Here is a 19,230-nt window from a genome sequence, read left to right on the forward strand (position 1 = left end):
TTGTGGCTTGTTCTCAAAGATTCGAGCCCAGTTGGGATCACCTAATCTATTTAATAGGGCTCAACTCCAAGAACCAACACAAATTAGGAAGTCCACATAGCATGTAAAGAGATCTGGTACACCAGTGGGAGAATCAAAACTGCTTTTCTATGGCCTTGGTACTTCCTAAGCTTTCTGGAACAGCTAAACCTGTAAGATATTGACGTGGGCAAGGACAAGTTTTCACCAAATGCCTGTGAGGTAAGCTTCGAGTGAACAAAAGATAAACTTAACTGTCACATGACCTTGAACAGTTTTGATTCCACAGAATCTCAGCATGCTTACATGTGACATACAGCCTTTTATATATTCCATCTTCTATCATTAGCACCAAAAAGCTGCCTCAGTGCAGAGTATTTTCTACGTTTCAGTGGAGTAGCTAGCATGATTCTAAGCAAAAAGGGGGTTCCTTAAGATTATCAGACTAATATTGTTGTTGTTGGGATTGACAGTGTTACCATAGAATCAAAATATAGTAATTGGGTAGATCAGAGGTTCTGCCAGCCAGACCTCCTAAAATGATAAAATTCTGATTTTCAAGTTCCTTACCAAATTGGCGTTTACTTTGTTTGTTACCCACACAGCTAACTCAGTGAAGCAGTGAGATGACACAGCAAATGAAGACACTGCTCAGGCTCAGGGGGCCCAATGGTTGGGCTCAGTGGAGACCCGCCTCTTGCCAGGCCTTGTGCTGCTGTCTGTGACATCGTCCCCATTAGCAGGCCCCACCTTCAAACTCACCATCTCCCCATTCTTTTCCTGGACTTTCGCCTAGAGGGCAGAGCAGCTAGACAGGCTTTACTGGGTACAGTTTCTATCAGTGCTGAGGAGAACTTGAATTAAGATTCTTCTCAGAAGCTTTTTGCTTTCTCCTTGCTGTCTGGACCAGCCTTCTGGAATCCTACAGTTGACCTGAAGCCAAGAAGAAAGGTCTGGTGATGTAAGAAGTGGAGCCACTTAAGTTACTTACATGATGGTAAAGAACCTGAGACACTCCTCATCCTCCTCAATTTGCTTTATTTCCCTGGCTCTTCTCCAGACTTCATGTTTTTCTTTTGGTTTCATTTCCCATTTGTGACCATCAAAAAAGGAAACACAGTAGCACTCAGTTGTGTGGGGGCATGATGAAGAGTGATGGTTATGATGCTTCTAAACACTTGGTATTCTAGATATTTAATATACATGTAAGCTGCCATCCTGATGATAATAACTCATGGCAAGATTTATTCTAGTTTTTCAGAAGAGAAAACTGAGGCTATAGTATTAAAATAACCTTCCTGAAATCACACTAATTAGTGGCAGGTCTAGAACCTTAAGGCATTGTTTTTTCAGTCAAAGATATTTGTGTTTTTTATTATACCACTCTGCTTCCAAAGAAGAAATAAACAAAAACAAAATTTAAAAGCTGTCTGTAAACATTAATGAGAATGTGGAAAAACTAGAACTTTCGTTTCCTGCCGGTGAGAGAGAACATTGGTACAATCACTTTGAAAAATTTTGGTAGTATGTACTAAAGCTGAATATACATATAACCCATGATTCAAAAAAAAAAATCTCAAACAGAAATGTCTGTGCGTATGTACTAAAATTGCGTGCATAATGCTCATAGCAGCAATATCCATAATAGCTCAAAGCTAGTTACCATTTGAATGTTGAAAAGAGAAATAAAATACAATATTTCCATAAATGGAATTTTTTATACCAGTGAAAAACAGTCTCTTTGCTACATGTAACAATATAGACTACAATTTTGACTTGTGGGAAAAAACACAAAATATGCTATGAGTCCATGTATATCAAGTTCAAAAATAGAGTGAAACTACGGATTGGAAGTCAGAATAGTGGTTATTTGGTGAGGCATAGGATGTGTAAATGGCAAAGGAGGGGACAAAAGAAGAATTCCTGTGGTGCTAGTCTGGTTCTATGTTATGCTCTGAAAAGTGATTACCCAGATATGAGTTGTATTCCTTTTATAAACATTCTTTGATATATTTTACTAGATGTATGGCATAGTCACTGAAAAAGTTTACCCCCTAAAAAATTTTCTGAGCAGCCAAATGGTATTTATGGAACATACAGTTTGTCAGTAATCTGTCTCATGTTGGTTTCCCACTCTGTAAGATGTAGAGAATTTTAGAGTATGCTCATTGCCATCTTACAAGGAATCATTAAGAAAAGTTACAGAAGGTGATTGGCAGAGTAACTTTAATGAGTGTCTAATTGTGGTTATGTTCTCATTGTACATATGTCACGTCACTGGATCCTTCCTATAATTTTGCAAAAAGCAGGTGGTGTTGTTCCCATTTTCAAGTGGGGAAAACAAAGGCTCCTAGGGTTTATATCCCTTGCCAGATGCCACACAACTGCTGGATGGCAGAGCATGATTTCATTTTCAGGGAGTTGATCAGTTTCAGAAGAGACAGAGTCCCTATTGTAGTTGATAAGTAAGGGACATTAAGACAAGATGGAAAGGTAGGTCTGATGGGCTGCATGTGCGGCCAGGACACCTGGGTATAGGCTCGGACTCTGCCCCACTTTCTGGTGATAAAGAAAGGTACAGACTTCAACTCAAACATAAGAGCATTAAACTAGATTTCACTCCCTTAAGGGCCTTCTGGTTCTACAGTTTAGTGATTTTCCATTTGTGTCATCCCATACTGGGTGTCTTTGTGATGTGACTATATGAGCCTAAGCCCATTTTCCATTTAAAGTCCTTCTTTAGCATTATCTTCTTAGTATTTTTCCTGAATCTTCCTGTCCTGTACGCAGGAGAAATGGCTTCCCTTCTCTATCCCTGTTATTCTCTGGCCATTTGTTCACCTGTATCCTAGGCAGACTAGAAGCTCCCTGAAGATAAAGACTCTTATCCTTTTTTTTTTTTTTCTTTGCAAGCTGTCGGGGACCATTTACACGTGGTACAAAATCTTTGTTTAATTAAATATGTAAATCTAATATCTATTGGAAAAATTTTGGTGCCTATATCTTGTACTCTGAACAACTACTGTATTAACTATTTTATATTCCTATTATTTTGTAATAATTTTTTTTTACTTTTTTTCCATAAAACAAAAAATAAATAAATTGAGAGAAAGTCCTCTTTGAGCATTGTGTAAGAGGACAGGCTTGGGTTGTGCTGGACCTATGGTGAAGAGCTGGAAAGAACTTTTGTGCTTTGTTTCATTAGAGATCTAGGAGAAAAAGTAACAGTATGGGTGTGTTAAAAATTATGAGATAACCTGGGCATAGTGGCACATGCCTGTAATCTCAGCACTTGGAAGCAGAGGCAGGAGGTTCATTAGGAGTTTGAGACCAGCCTGAGTTACAAAGTGAGCTGAAGGCCAGACTGAACTGCATAGCGAGATCCTGTCTCAAAAAGATGAAGAAAAAAAAAAAAAAATCATGAGATGACTTTGCAGTTTCCCAGCCTGTGCTTATGAAATCAGACGTTTGATCAGTGTTTAAGTATCGGTGAAAATCTAAACTCTTCCCACATGAAACAGCTCTGCTTAATTTAATGTCATTTTACTTCATGAGATAGTTAATAAACAGGTACTGTATTTGATCTTGTGAGTATAGCCCTCTGTATTTAGCTTTTTCAGCTTTAATGGAACTATAATTTTAATCATGATTATTACTTTACATTTTAATTATAATTTGGTGTGGCTTAAGTATACATTTCTGAGAGTGATTGTGTAATGAAAACAGGAATTAGCTTTTCATTAACAAAATAATGGGAGAGTTTCCACTGCATTCTAGTCTGTGTTCAAAATCTAAAGGCGGGCCTAAAAATAGCAAGGGGAGTTTAACATTTTAGTTAAAAACATGCTTCTAAATTGGCTGTGTTCACAATCCAGTCTCTTATTCCATCTTGCTTCATCTTGTTCCCTTTCTTTTCAAAAAGTAAAGTAAAATCTTAAAAGAGAATTTGTATCTTTGGGTTTCAAAAAAATTCTTTGTAATATCTTTTTAATTTAGATAATTAGCACCATGGAGCCTCAGGTGTCAAATGGCCCAACATCCAATACAAGCAATGGACCCTCCAGCAACAACAGAAACTGTCCTTCTCCCATGCAGACAGGGGCAGCCACAGATGACAGCAAAACCAACCTCATCGTCAACTATTTACCCCAAAATATGACCCAAGAGGAATTCAGAAGTCTCTTTGGTAGCATTGGTGAAATAGAATCCTGCAAACTCGTGAGAGACAAAATTACAGGTATGCTCTTCTTCAATATTCTAGGCATGGTATTCAGAGCTGTGTTGTTCCATTGGCTATGTGGACCTGGCAGAAACACACATACATGATTATTTGTCAAGAATGTCTGCATCATGCATTCCACATGTAACCATGTTCTGAGTACACACAAATTCATACCATATATGTCTGTATACACCACATAAACCCATATTGTAGCCTGATAGGACTAGGAAGCAGATGAAGATTTTGGAGCTCCTTAAACTTTATGTGAAAGGATTCTCTGGTTTTATCCTCTTTTATTGTTAATGAGCCATCTGTTCCCTTTGCTGTGTAGTTCCCAGTTCTACCCTTTGCCCTTCCTGTACTCCACAGTAGTTTTTATTCATTTTTTTTCTCCCAAACATTTGATGTGTGTGTATCCAATTTTCTTTCATATATCGAGACAAGTATTTTAAGGGAGTTGGGCAGGGGCACTTGTGGAAGGATGATACACCTGCTTATTGTCCCTGGGGAAAAATAGGCCTTAAGGATAGCAGGTCATTCTGGAATATAACTGCTCTGCAGTAGAAGGCAAATAAATGCTCAAAGCAGATCTGCATGCGACATATTTTTGATTATTTACTTTGAAGCTGTTCTTTGAGGAGATAGAGGATTTTTATGTAATAGCGAAATAATTCCACATAAAACGTCATTAGTTGTAATTTTTACGTATTGATTTTTTCCAAATTGACATTTGTTCTTTGAGGACATAATGTTTGCCACCCAGTAATATTGCAATTCTTTTAGGAGAAATTTCTCTGCACACTTACAGGAAATGAAAACATTTTCTTAGAAAAAACATTGGACTACACGATGAGCTCAGTGAAGTTCCTCCTCTCTGATGCTCTAGCCCTAAAATTATTCATCTCAACTTTGAGCACTTGTCAGTTGAGAGTGCTGACTTTTGTTTCCCTTTCCTTGGACAGTTTAACTAACAAGGAGTAAGCCTAAGTCTCTCAGAAGCTGTATAATTAAAATAAGGAGACATATCACCTTGATTTTTAAATCAGGTACTACCTTGTCTATGTGTGCATATAGATACATACATTTGTCCATTCTCATAATTCAAATGTAATTTGTACCTTGTAAATTAAGCACTTTGCAACATCATAAAACTGAAATAATATTGCAGCTTTCTATAACGTAGGTCATATAAGCATCTAAACACAATTTCCTCATTGTAAAACTGGAAAATACTTACTTTAAAGAATGTGTTGTTGTAAGGATGAAATGAGAGACTGGTTATATAGCATGGCAGCACAGTAGCCATTATATAGAAGTCTTTCAGTAAATAGAGGCTGTCATTATTATAGGTACAACTGGTATGCCTTAAGGAAAGTACCAGAACAGAATAACATTAAGGTTTCCAAATAGGGCTAGGCTTTAATGATATTATCCGAGAGCAGTGGATCATTTACCCTTTAGCAGAATTGCCTATACTTTCAGAAAGATCTTGTTTAGATTCCTGAATGATCTTTGTATAATAGAATGATAATTCAAACTAAATTAAAACCAGTTAACCATATGATTCTTCCTCCCACTCCAATATAGAAAGTGTATTTTTGGTTTAGCCTTACCTTCTAAATAAGGATTCTGCCAGCTAAATCCGTGAATATTATTAATCACCTTTTCAGAAGAATTCCTTTAGAATGGTAGTGAAATTTTTGAGAAGTACTGATTCATGGTGTTGTTCCTTGTTTTCTAAAGACACATGTTTAAACAAGCAGATTCCTTTACTGAAAGAATGCTAATTTGGTAGTTCACCGAGTGAATTTGAAAAGGAGTGACAGCTTCGGAGACAGCCTTTAATTTGGTATACAAAACCAAAATTGTCAACTTTGGTTTGTTTAGCACCCTCTCCAGCACAAGGAGAGACATACAGCAGCATCTGAGCTTAAAGAAAAAGCTTATGGGTTGAAAGCATAAATACAATTCAGGCATAAATTTATAATTATGCAGTTTTTTAATTCATTCAAATTTTTTTTCTTATTTGTAGAGAACTTATGAGAATGAGGCAGAGAAATATTGAGATACTAGAGGTATTTGCCCTCACTTGGTAGCAGTGTTTAATAAAAGTAGAACTTATGGTTGTAAAGAGTGCTTATTAAATTCTTCATTTACACTACCTAATTAATTCTAGCATTTTAAATTAACAGTGAAACTGGTCCCTGCTGAACTATTCCATAGATGCAGCATATTTCCTCCATCCACCCGTTGTTCAGGTTTAATTGGCTACTCTAAAAGTCAGAGAATAAAAGAGAGAGAGGGAGAGAGGACAGTGAGGGGATGGGAAGTCGTGGGAATTGCTTTAGCAGAAGACCCTCTGAAGTATGCTTTGACAGTTAAGTCATAACACAGGATGGGAAAGGTGAGGTATCACACTAGGCAAGTGGAAAAGCTGCAGCTGGTGGTTCAGAAGTCAGGGTAAATTACATCATAGGTATTTTTGTTGCCCTGATTTTTAACATCCCTGCCCCCCCCCCCAACACCTCCTACAGATCTCAATGCATCTCAATTCTGTGAAGTTTACAAGAAGTTCTAAATATCCTGTGGGAGGTTTGGGGGGTGGGAAGTGGCAAAGAGATAAGAATTCAAGATTAAGATTTTCCAACCCCCAAACCACTTTCTAAGAGAGTATAATAGATTCCTTTTGAAGGTCTAGTTTCTATAAATTCAGATCCCTTGAGAGGAAGTGATGCTGTTGCATTAACAGCAGGCAGGACTTACCCCTGGCTTTGATTTATTGATGACTTCTCCATTTGAGAATACATAGAACTACTTTGGGCCTGGACTTAAGTGATATGATCCTAAGGATATATAAAGCCACCACTTAGCAAGCACTTACTCTGTGCTTCATACTAGCTGATCACTGGATGTATCGTATTTCATTCAACACAGAGAACCTTCATTTTCTTAGATGAGGAAACTGAAACTAAGAGAGGCTAAGTAACTTCTCTCCAGACAGAATAGTCACTAGCAGTTGGTAGAGATTAGAGGTCACTCCTACTTTTCAAAGGCATGATTTTATTCCCAAGGATATGTAAGCTGAAGATGCCTACTTAAACCTAGACCTCATAATCCAGTGCAACATGTGTTTCTCTGAGTAGAGGTTTACGGCCATCTCTGGAGAATCTGCATAATGCACCATGGTTTTATCAAGACTCCAAAGATAACAATATTTGTCATCCGCTGGAAATATAACTCAGCCTGCATCTTGCTTCAAGGTAGAGCCAAATTGACTTAAAGTACCAAGTTTAAGATTCCCTTAACTATGTTTTGGGCATCTCTGTTATTTATTAAGTAATGTTTTCTCAGAGACCTTAGATTTTCATTTGCCAATTGGAAAAGGACTCTTATCAGAATAGTCTTGGTACTAGAGAGAGAAAATACAAATCCCAAGTTACTTTTATGTGTAGCTGTGGCACAGGATGGCATTAGAAGCTACCTCCATTGTGTTTCTCCTTCATTTACCTGCAACTTCTGCTGATGGAGAGAAAAGGAAGTGGCATGTGACCCACAATATTCCTGTAACCTGGAAACTCAGGCAAAGAAGCCCAGTTGCCTCCTAGAAATTCTATTGTTTCCATGAACTCCAGATAATTGATATAGGTCTTATGATTTGTTTTATCACCATTTTGGTTTTGTTTCCTAAGCATTATTTGCCTTGCTGGATCCAAATTTACATATGATAATATTTAAGGGAGAAATTCTATAGGTTGGTTAGGACAGAACTAATCCTTGTGGCTTGGGGTATGTCTTGAAGCTAGCAGAGTTATAATGCTAAATTGTATGTTTATAACTATCTATCTTATTACTGTCCTACTCCAAAAGGAATTTAAAAAAGAAAAAGAAGAAAAATTCCTAGAAAGAAATCAATGTAAGATAAAAACCAGTTTTGATCTGCCTATTCACAATTTGTGATTATTATTTGCATTGCAGTAATAAAAAGAGATGAAGCACATTTTCACATGATATGTCTCTCCATGTTTCAGGCACTATAATTTTTAAAAGTAATTTTCTATCCAGTTCAGGCAAGTGAGATCTCTGAGGGGAGATTCTGAAGACAGGACAGCCCAAACTGTACATCCTTCATTATAATACTGCCTATATGGAGGGACTAATACATAGACAGGCAGTAACTACTTGAGTGGATGGGCAAGGTAAAGCCCTTGAGCTCTGGAAATATTGAGAAAAATGAGAAAGATGGATTTAGGATTTGTACAGAGGAAAGAAAGGCAAACAAATAGGCTAACATTCCCATTGAAGAACAAAACTTTTTTTTAATTCCTCCGAACTTTGGACAAAGAAAGTGGAGCTGGAACATGTATCTTGGGAAGCAGTAGTCTAATGTAACAACATTGCAAATTAAATTAAGCATGCCAAAAAATAATGCTGGTTAGATTGTACCCAGCGAACAAAGATATTTCTTAAACACAGCTCATCTTTTTTAATCCCATCTCTATGGTTTTCTTTTTTCCTTTAAGACACATGTCTTTGAGTTAATTAATTTTATCATTTAATGGGAAAAGAAGAACAAGGGGGAAAACTCAACTCTCCATTACTGTGGACAGAAGGGTGGATACTTTGCCACTGCCTTTACATCAGGATTTTTATATCTAATTTAAGGAACCAATTCAGTTTTGATGTGGTGGCATGGGGTAACTTCTGTTCTTTCTCAGGTTTGTGAAAGTGCTAATAATCCTGTATATCTTTCTCAGTAGGTGACATGAGGGACATGGACCACATTGATGAGAAAAATCTATTAGAGTTTGCAGGCCAAAATACCTGATGCAGAGTACAAACCCACTTGGTGTCAGAAGAAGAGGAAAGGAAGATGATCCTGGGTGGTTTTATGTTATCTCCTGTGCTTTCAAGGAACTAGATGTATAGGAATACAATGGGAATTTAATTACTTCTTCAGATGACCATATACAATAGATGGCTCTGAAAATCCTAAAATATGACAGTAGCTTTGAAGTTATTCTTGAAATGTGTAGTCAGCCATAAGCTGAGTATACTAGCATAATTTCTTATTGCACATACAAAGGCAAGAATAATAGCAGTGGCTTTATATGTTTCATGTGTCTCAGCATATGTTCTTGGGGCTATAGTAAATGACTTATAGTATGTTGTTTAAATAGCAATCCAGGGTTTCTTGGAAAATTAAAAGAGCCAATGTTCAAGAATGGGATATAGCTCAGTACTAGAATGCCAAACATGTGCAAAGCCCTGAGTTTGGTCCCAGTACCACAACAGAGAAAACAGTAGCCAATGCTTAACAAAAGTTACTCTGTGCTAAGCACTGTGCTGAGATCAGTAGATAGAGTCTCATGTAATCCTTAAGAGTACCATTTTACAGGTAAAGAAATTAAGTAACTTGTACAAGGTGACTTAGCTTTCAAGTGTGAGAGTTAGGACTTGAACCAGGTGCTGTCTAACTAAATATGAGTTAAATAACATAAAGTTTATGTCTGGCAGTTTTCCTCCTTCCCCTTTATAAACCAATTCAGCTTACACATCTAGGGAATGAAAACTTTTAATATAGGAAACCATAACTAGAGCTCAAAATACTTTGTCTTAGAAAATAGCATTCTATGCATTAAAAAATAAAACACTTGAATTGAACAGGTCACTGTTTACCTGAAAAAGAAAGATGGACTTGGAAACTTCTGGTTTTCTCCCTTCTTGAATACCTCTCACTGTATTTACCTTTTCTTTATTTTATAAGCATCATATTGAAATAGATGTTGCCTTAGATTTAAGCAGTTAAATCCCAACCACAATTCGCCTCATCCAAGCGAATCCTAAGATATTGATTAGCTAAATGAGCATTTCTTCCATGCACATCAAAGGAGTGTTTGTTAGTGATGGGAAAAGTACAGAAGATAGTAGCATTTATCAGCATACTTTGCACAAAAATGTGCTAGCATAGTATAATGTATCTCCTGAATTCAGAGGAGGCAGATTTGCAGTCATCATTTTATTTATCACTTTACTGTAGTCATACATATTCCACAAAAAATCAAAAGTTTTGATTTATTAACTTGAGATGAGAAGTTAGTTGTTGTTGAGGGTGAATGGAAAATTTCTAGGTATGGAGATTTGGCAGCCTAATCGGATTACAAAATAGGCAAATAGGGGTCTGCTTTATTAAAAGGAACTTGAAGAACAGCAGAGCAATAAGTGCAGACTGTAAACCATGTAATCATTGTGCTTCTTATATACCTATCGAAGGCAGTCAGAGACTTTGCATTCTTCCTAATTAGGACTTGGCAATTGAATGGAGCTGTGAGGTTTAAGGTTTTGCAAGTACATTATGCATCTTTTGACATAGTTTTTTCCCCAGGATGGCTATAGTGAGGATTACAGACCAGGTATGGTTTCATTTTGCTTCCTGGCTGTCTTCCCCTTCATCTCTTCCAAAGCAGGCTGTTCTGCCCTGCTTCCAAACTCAGATAACCGTAGGAAAGTATTCTCACATCGCAGGAGAGATGTCTCAAAGGATTTTTACCTAGGATGTGAATCAGGTCTGGGTATTTTAAGGATTTTCTATTTCTGTGCTTTAGCTGACTGTTTGGTTTGTAAGACCAATTCCCTGTTCACCAAGCTCTTCCTCTGGCTGCCTTCCCTGTCTCTCTCTGTCTGTCTCTCTGTCTCTCTGTATCTCTCTGTCTCTTTCTCTCTGTCTCTCTCTGTCTCTCTCTGTCTCTCTCTGTCTCTCTGTCTCTCTCTTTCTCTCTCTTTCTACCTCCTTACTCACTACCCCCTTCTTTGTTGAATGGCATGGTTGATTGAGACTAGAAACTAAGCATGAAGGTAATGTCACACTGAAATTTCCACACATTATCTGAAAATGTAATTCATCAGCTTTGGTAAATGTATTAATGGGAAATTTATCTTTTTTTCTTGTATTCTGAGAAGTGTGGTACTGGTGATTTCTTTTATCACTCTCCCCCCCACCACCACCACTTGCATTTTCCTTACTGCTCTTCAATGGCGAACTCTTGTTGATCCTTTTATTCCTTATAAAAACTGAGTATCTTTAAGATGCTTTTTCCTTTTTGCTATAGTGCCAGAATGAGTTTTGATGGGAGGAGATATTTCTAGTTTGGAGAAAAGATAAAGTTTAGATAGAGACCATATATTTGTGTAAGGCTTTTATATTTATAAGAAATTTCCAATCAACCAATAATATTCATTTAATGTCTGCTCTCTCTGATGAAATAAATGTTATTCTCTTTCCTTCTCTCTTTTAAATTCAATATCAGGATTTGGAGGAAAGCCAAAAAAGATAAGACATGGTTTGTGCTCACATTTTGCTACAGAGACTAAGCAAAGGAAGCCAGGAGAAATTATTGAGCCCTCCTTCAACCTGCAGATTTGAAAACGATATCTTTGCCATTTTATAGGAGTGTTTTGTTTTGTTTTTCACCAAGGACTAATCTAATCTTATCTTTCCTGACCATCATTGGAAAGACAGCATAAAAGGATGCAAAACAGTATCATGAGATCTGAGACTTGATGGAATGCCTACTATGCTTCAGCTCTAGTGTTAGTGATGTTAATTCACTGAAACTGTATATTTTGTATAATCAGTAATGATTGCCCCATTTTGCAGATGAGGAAGCCAAGCCCATAATTAGGCAGCTGTTGAGTAGGATTAGATCTCTCACTACAAAGCCTATAATGTTTTATTATCTTACCACTCTACCTGTATGGAATGAAAATGAAGACAGCATCAGCTAGGAGCATTCAAAGGAGAGAAAGATGACAATGGACTGGAGCTTTCAGATCTAGTGTCTAAGAAAAGTGAAGCTTGGATTTAGCTTTGAACTTGGTGAAAATTAGATTGTCGACCTGTCGATGCTGAGGAAGCCCCTGACCAAGCTATGGAATCATTGCTAAAGAGTATACATTGTGACCCTCACCCACCAAATTTATATGTAAGGTTCACCCTCCTGCAGTAACTGGCTTTGGAAATAAAGCCTTTATAGAAGTGACTAAAGTTAAATGAGGTCATAAACATCGGATTCAGTAAGATTACTGTCTATATAAAAAGAGGAAGAACAAGTAAAGCACTTTTTCTAGGTGTACACATCAAGCGAGAAGGCAGCCATCTCACAGCCTGAATGAGGGCCCTTACAAGTACCCAGCCATGCTAGCACACTCATCTCAGGTCCTCAGCCTTCAGAACTGCGAGGAAATGGATTTCGGTTGTTTAAGAATATTTTATTATTGGCAACTCACAGTGACTGATACTTATAAAGGGACAGTGAATAGAAGAGCCAGGAATATTCTTTGCAGTGTTTGTGTAATCTTTGTGTCAGTAAAACAACAGTATCTCAGGGAGGTAATGTACCATATCCAAAGTCACAGCTAATAAGTGGTAGAGCCTGTGTTCCTCTTCCTTTGCTAATGAATAGCCATACTTAATACAGAAAGAGGTTGACAGTTTGCAGACTTCCCTGTGATCTCTTGAGTCCTTGTCTCACTGAGGTCAGTGACTCTCTTAGCATTTACTTCAATTTCTTGCTGACTGATAAGTTAGATTTTCTGACTGGCTGTTGTTTTATAGTTGAATGTCTACTTAAGATCCAGGGCCTCACCAACACAAAGTGGTTACAGCTAGAGAGGGTAATAACTCTAATTCCTGTAGCTAATAACGGAATCTTGAATAAGATTATCTTACTGGTGATATAAGTATAAAATATTTGCCTAGTAATCCCAGACATTTGCCCTTCATGTTTATTTTCAAAGGCTTTTATATTTAGGACTTTAAGCTGTTGAAGTACCTAATATAGGTACTTTCTGTACTCATTTTACAGATAAGGCCAGGATAACCCAAAGACCTTAGGCAAGAAGACATGGCTTCTTATTTTTCTTGCTATTTCTTACTCTCACTTGTCTTAATTTATCTCCTGTCCTGCTTTTTTTAATGCCTTCTTATTTACTAATATATCTTTCTTTGATCTATCATATACTTGAATTCGATCTTAAGATAATATGGAAAATGGTGGTCCATGTCTGTAATTCAAGCATTTGGGAGCCTGAAGCAGGATTGTCACAAGTTTGAGGACAGCCTGGGGTACATAGTTAGTTCAAGGCCAGCCTAAACCACACAGCAAGACTCTTTCTCAAAAAACAAATATAAAAAAGATAATATGGAAAAGACTAATACTAAATGGTGCATAGGTTTTTTTTTTAAAGAGATGAAAATGGATGCAGAATGATACAAGGAGACCAGAGAAAAATTAGTAAATTAAATGTGACTTTTAAGAAGTGACAGACCAAGCAGCTTTCAGTTTTCTTTACATTAAGGAAAAACAAATGGTGACCTTTGTACCCTCCTCAATTAGTAACCTGGAGTCTAGCCTCTTGCCCCTTTCCACCACCCTCACTGTAGCTGCTGCCCTGGTAATACAGGGCTTTGAGGGCCGAGACTGTTAGCAGCTATCATAAAGGATCCGGCCCATAAAGTCTGAAATTACGCACATGGAATTTTCTCTTTCTTTCTTACCTGGACCCATTTTGGAATTGATTGACTTGTTTTTGTTTTACGGCCAGGGCAGACAGTAACACACAGAAGCTACCTGAGTGGAATCCCTATTTTTATTAGACTAGGTGTATACAGTGAGCCGTAGAAGGTGTTCTGAAACAGTCCTTCTTTGCTACTGACCTGAACTCAGGTTTCTGAGTCTCTGCAGTCTTCCTTCTCCCTTCAGACTGTGAAGCTAACCGATGTGCAGGATCTTCATTCTGTCTTCTGCTTCCATTTTTGTGATGAGAGTTCCGTCCTTGAGTTCTGGCCAAAAACCTTGAACTGGACAACAGACAGGAAACTTAAATGTGACTTTCAACTCCTAGTCCTGAAGTGAGAAACCACAACTCATTCCCAGCTGACTTTGCTCTTCCAGTGCCCCTCAGCAGTCAGTAGAGGCTTCCCAATGCAACAAACCACCCTCTGAGTGCAAAACTGAGTCAACCAAGAGCTTCGTACTCCTAGTATTCACACAGATATTTCCTATCTCAGTTACTTTTTTCGTTACTGAGACAGAATATCTGATATCCTAAGTTAAAGGAGGAAAGCTTTATTAGGTCAATGTTTATAAAGGTTTCAGTCCATAGTAACTGACCCCAAGGCAGGGACCATGGCAGAAGGAGATCACAGAGGAGAAACAGTTCATGGGATGACAGGCGGAAGGCAGCAAGCAGCAAACCTGCCTTCTTTCTGTCCTTTCATAGTCTCTCCAAGATATACGCCTATTAAATGGTGCCACCCACACCCAGGTTGGGGCTTCCATTATCCATACTCAGAACTATGTAAATCAATTTAGTTATCCCACACCCTTAATCCCAGTATCACATATCCTAGATAAGTGGTAATGAACCTATGGGACACATGCCACAGTGGGTTGTTTGTATCAATGAAAACTCTAAAAGGTTCTCCATCACTGCCCTAGATCCACCCACCTCTGAAAAGTCCCATCTTTGATCACATGAGGCTTTGAAGGGACATCTAGATACAAACCATAATACCCCTAAACACTTCCTAGTCAAGAAATACCAAACAGTACTTTGAAGTAAACAGAAAAGAGATGGACTTCAGTGAAAGCCCTGCTCCCCACTGCCCCCACAAACACATATAGAGGAGAAAATAGTTCCATGTAAGTCAACCTTATCCCTCTTTGACCTCTCTTTCTTCCATGTAGAAAAGATGAATCCTACTCCTACTTCCTTCAGATGGTACTTGTGAGTTCAAAGTATGTGATATAGGAGAAAACATTTTTAACAGTAGTGAATCACAGCTTTTGGTGTTTCTGGAATATTGTGAGTGAAAGCTTTTAGTTCAGTATTTAAAATATCAGGGTAATTCCTGAAATTGTAATAATTAGACTGTCTTTACAAGTGGAAATACGATAACTTAAAGGATTCACCTCATTCTGAGTCTGACTCTAGCTGCAAGCTTTCAGTGGACCAACATTCTTTCCCTTGGGCTGTTCATAAAATCAACCGAGTGTTGTGAATCATTTAAGATGCTAACATGTTGGCAAGTTGTTAAATTGATACACCAATTTGTCATATTACAGTGGTCACCTGGAAGAAGGACATTGTAAGCAGGGGATTTATGAAGTAAAGCCAATAGTCAACTCCATGTGATAAGCTAGCTTTGCTTTCTAGTCTGCTTTCCAGATGTTTTGTTCAGTTATCTAAGTAGATCTCAGCAAAAGCTGATTAACTGTCTCAGACAGCAGTTTCTAACTGTTATTAATGCTCAAGTTGATCAAATTACAATGCCACAGATCCTACTTGCCCTGTTAATATTAGATTTTGGATTCCGGTCTATAATGAATGATTTTTTTCCTCCATGCCTTGGAAAAATTGGTTAACAGAGTTCATAAGAAAGTTTAATTAGCAGTCTGTTTGTGAAAACAGCGGTTATGAGTCATCACTCAGAATGAACTAACATTTCTCAGGCTTGAATTTGTTCTTCTGTTTTTGGAGCAGCTACATAGGATCCTTGAGTTGGGAAATCTGGTGTCTGAATGTTGCCTGCTTGAACAGTACCATGTAATAAACTAATAACAAAAAAATCAAGTTCTTAAAATAGAGGGAGAGAGAGACAGAGAGAAAGTGAGACAAGGTGTAGGGTGTCTATATACTTGTGTCTTCCAGAAGAATGTCCTGGGCTTACTGGAATCCAGTAAGCCTATATCCAATGCAATAATTGTATCATTACTTGCTGTGTAACAGGCAAATTTTCACTTTCTTTGCCTAGTTCCTCATTCCTAAAATAGGGATATTGATAGGTTATTGTGAGTTTTAATACATGTAGAATACTCAATAAACACCTAGCAGACAGTAGTATAATTCTAACAGCAGTTCTTTGAAGTGTAGATATTGTTAGCCCTATTCTGTGTCAGAAGATAGGCTGAGAAGAATTAACTAACTTGTTCAAGGTCAGACTGCTTTTAAGTAGCAGAGTAGAGTTGAGCCCAAGTATGTTTGACTTGAAAGCTTCTATCTTTATCGGCTATACTATAGGATCATATGCCTAGTTAATTTAACATAGGCACTGTATTATGTCTTCATGTGTATAGCTTTAAGTGTGAGTTCTGCATCCATGTACCCATAGAATTAACCTCCCCACAACCCTGCATCTTTGATTCTCTTCTTGAACTTATTTCATGCTGACTTCTGACATATAGTTACCTGGCACTAGACTTGTACAATTAGTATCAGTGTGAAAACATGCCTTCAAGCATTTGACTCCCCTCACCATTATGCATCTTTGTCCTGTGTATAAATTATCCTAGAATCAGAACTGTGTGATATCTTCTAAGAAAAAAAAATCACACACTGTCTCAGTGAAAAGAAACTTTAGAAGTATTCTCTGGCATGCTCTCCTCATTTTCCAATGTCCCCTTTGTCATCTCAGGAGCTATTGCTCAGCATTGGGGACCAAACTCCTTACCTTAGGGTGATTACATCCCAGGACAGTTTCAGTCCTGTTTCAAAGGGTAGTGTCCACTTGGGAATCCTATCTAAAAGTTTCCAAAGTTGTTTTCATCTGTAATAGGCTTTTTGAATGGGAGCTCTATGGCAAAATAAGTTTGGAAAGCAGAAGAGTTTCTTTATCTCTACTTTTTGAGTTTGTACTATCATGCATTATGAAACTTAAAAGAAATGGTATAATGTTTAGCATTCCCCAAGAAATCTTTTTGATCTCTGACCTTTTGTGTACTATAGTCTCCAAGCCAGGAGAGAAGAATGAGACTCCATAAAGGAGGGATGTGTAGGGGACAGAAAAGGGCGAATTTGAATAGTTCCTTCCTGATTCTCTTCATTATTAAGGAATGTGTGAGACCTTCTGCTACTTGTGGGCAGCCACATGGAGGCCTTGGTGTGCTGGGAACGTCTCACCTGCTCCCGGGAGGTACAGGCAGTGGTGCTATGTGGGTCCATTTCTCTAGCATCAGCACACAATAGCTACTTTCTGGGACATTTTTGAGTATTGAACACATTCCAGACATGATTAAAACCCCATTGGGTCCATTTAGTGTTCTGATTTTTGGGATAACATTTCATTTTCCGTTGCATGTAAAACAGCTGAGCCAGTCATTCACATTTTTCAATCTTGCATATATTCCCAGGCATGCCTCCATTTTCACGTCTATCGCCAGTGTACCAAAGCAGCTCATTCTTGCTTGATGTAACCATTCTGGATATTCGTTTAACTTTCTGGAAAATTAAAAAAAAAAAAAAAAAAAGACTTTTTTCTGCAGTTGCTACCCCACAGACTTACTTCTGCGTGAGTTCTTTTCTTTTAGGGTAATTTATTATTTCTTCATTTTACCTTATTTCTTACTTTCAGATTTAAAGAAAGAAAGAGAGAAAAAGAAAACCATGCTTTTGTTCCTCAGTTATTTTCTTTTTCATGGAGAATTTCTTTCTTTGAAAAAAAAGAAAAAAGAAAAAAAAATGTATTGGAGTCAAACTACACTGTCAGACAACAGGGATGAGCTTTATGTCTGGTGTCTCACGCCTTGGTGAAGGGGACAGAAACATTTGTCCTTGCATTTCATAAAACTCTGACTTGCAGTCCGAGGGCCAGGGAAAAGTGTGTCTGAGAAAAGACACACTGACAGAAATTTTCAGATGAGGTCCAACTCTAGCTAACATTGGACATCTTGATTTTTCTCTATACAGGCAATTTTATCTCATCTCCATCAGTGAGAACTATGAATTTTCTTTTACTTTGAATAAAAGCAGTTTTTAAAAATCTGTACTCTTTTAGCATTATTTTGTGTCAGTCCCTCTCACAAAACTTATCTCGTGTAATCTAAATCTCAACACAGTGTCAGGAACCTTCTCCTCCCCTCTGTAAGAATGTTGTCTGGTAAGACTTTGGGAAATTGTTGTCCTAGTGTTAAATACAGCAGTTCCATTCACCTACAGACATTCTCATCTATCTCTAAGGCTAACTACAGTGAACACAATTACTGTAAACCTGATCATTTTTTATAGCTCTTCCTTTGTTGCTGTCCCCATCATTTTTAACATCAGTTACACATCTGGAGTCACCTGTTGCTTTGCTTCCCCTCTGGGTGGGAATCCTTGCCTATCTGACATCCGAACTTTTGTTTCATATGAGAGTAAGCCACCAAAGAATTAAGAATTCTCTTTCATTTTTATGGCTGAGATTTTGCCAAAATCCTCCTCTTTTTGTTTCAACCCTTGTTAAAAATACATTTAAATATGTAACTTCTTTCCTGTTTTGTAAGAATATTCTGAACAAAATTTAATTTCATGTAGTTTCAATTAAGAATCTTTCATTTCCCCGGGTTTATCAGTCTCAACATTTCTTCTTTTTATGTAATAAATGCTGAAGGTGAGATAGTTGTCACTGAGACTTTTATTATCTCTGGTGCATTACCTACAATATTTTTTCCTCTTGTGTTTTGTTTTGTTTTGTTTTTTCTTATTGTTGTTTGTTGTTGTTTTGAGCTAAATACTTGATACTAGCCTTTTATCTTATGAATTTTCTTTCCAAGGAAGGCAAGAAAAATAAAACTTGGATTAAGTCTGTTTTTCATTTATTGAGTTTTATTATAGAAATTTGTATTTGAAGACGTATCATTTGAAACAACTTATTTTGTAGGACAAACCAAAAGTAATTTTTAAAAATCTCTTGAGAACTGACTGGTTGACTTTTCTTACTGCATAATGTTATCTTTCTGTTTTGGGGACTACTGGAACTGATTGTATATATACTCTGAATTTCCATAGTAGGAGAGGCATCATTTTACATCACTGTGAATGGCTGAGTTGATATGCATTCTGAAACCAGTAAAAATTTTTAAAAGCCTGTATGAGCTTTGGAGATGTATGAATTCATTTTGGAATCTGAGGCTGCTGAACAAATAAGTCTCTCTGATTTTAAATAGCGGTGATAA

General features: G+C 37.4%; 1 protein-coding gene across 14 annotated transcripts in view; it reads left to right on the forward strand.

The window, feature by feature from the left end:
* The window catches only part of Elavl4 (ELAV like RNA binding protein 4), a 130,792-nt gene that overhangs the window by 76,684 nt on the left and 34,878 nt on the right, over nucleotides 1–19,230 (forward strand). For 11 of the 14 annotated variants that reach the window (XM_023562048.2, XM_063236482.1, XM_063236481.1 and 8 more), the window contains one exon: nucleotides 4,015–4,255. In XM_023562048.2, coding sequence (XP_023417816.1) covers nucleotides 4,015–4,255 — 241 coding nt within the window. Of the gene's footprint in view, nucleotides 1–928; nucleotides 1,016–4,014; nucleotides 4,256–19,230 lie in introns of all 14 variants that reach the window. The other 3 variants (XM_063236485.1, XM_023562051.2, XM_063236486.1) reach the window with 1 other exon arrangement.

Source organism: Cavia porcellus, unplaced genomic scaffold, assembly GCF_034190915.1.
Source record: "Cavia porcellus strain 051 isolate PalLab524CR breed Dunkin Hartley unplaced genomic scaffold, mCavPor4.1 scaffold_25, whole genome shotgun sequence".
In the NCBI taxonomy this organism is placed as follows: domain Eukaryota; kingdom Metazoa; phylum Chordata; class Mammalia; order Rodentia; family Caviidae; genus Cavia; species Cavia porcellus.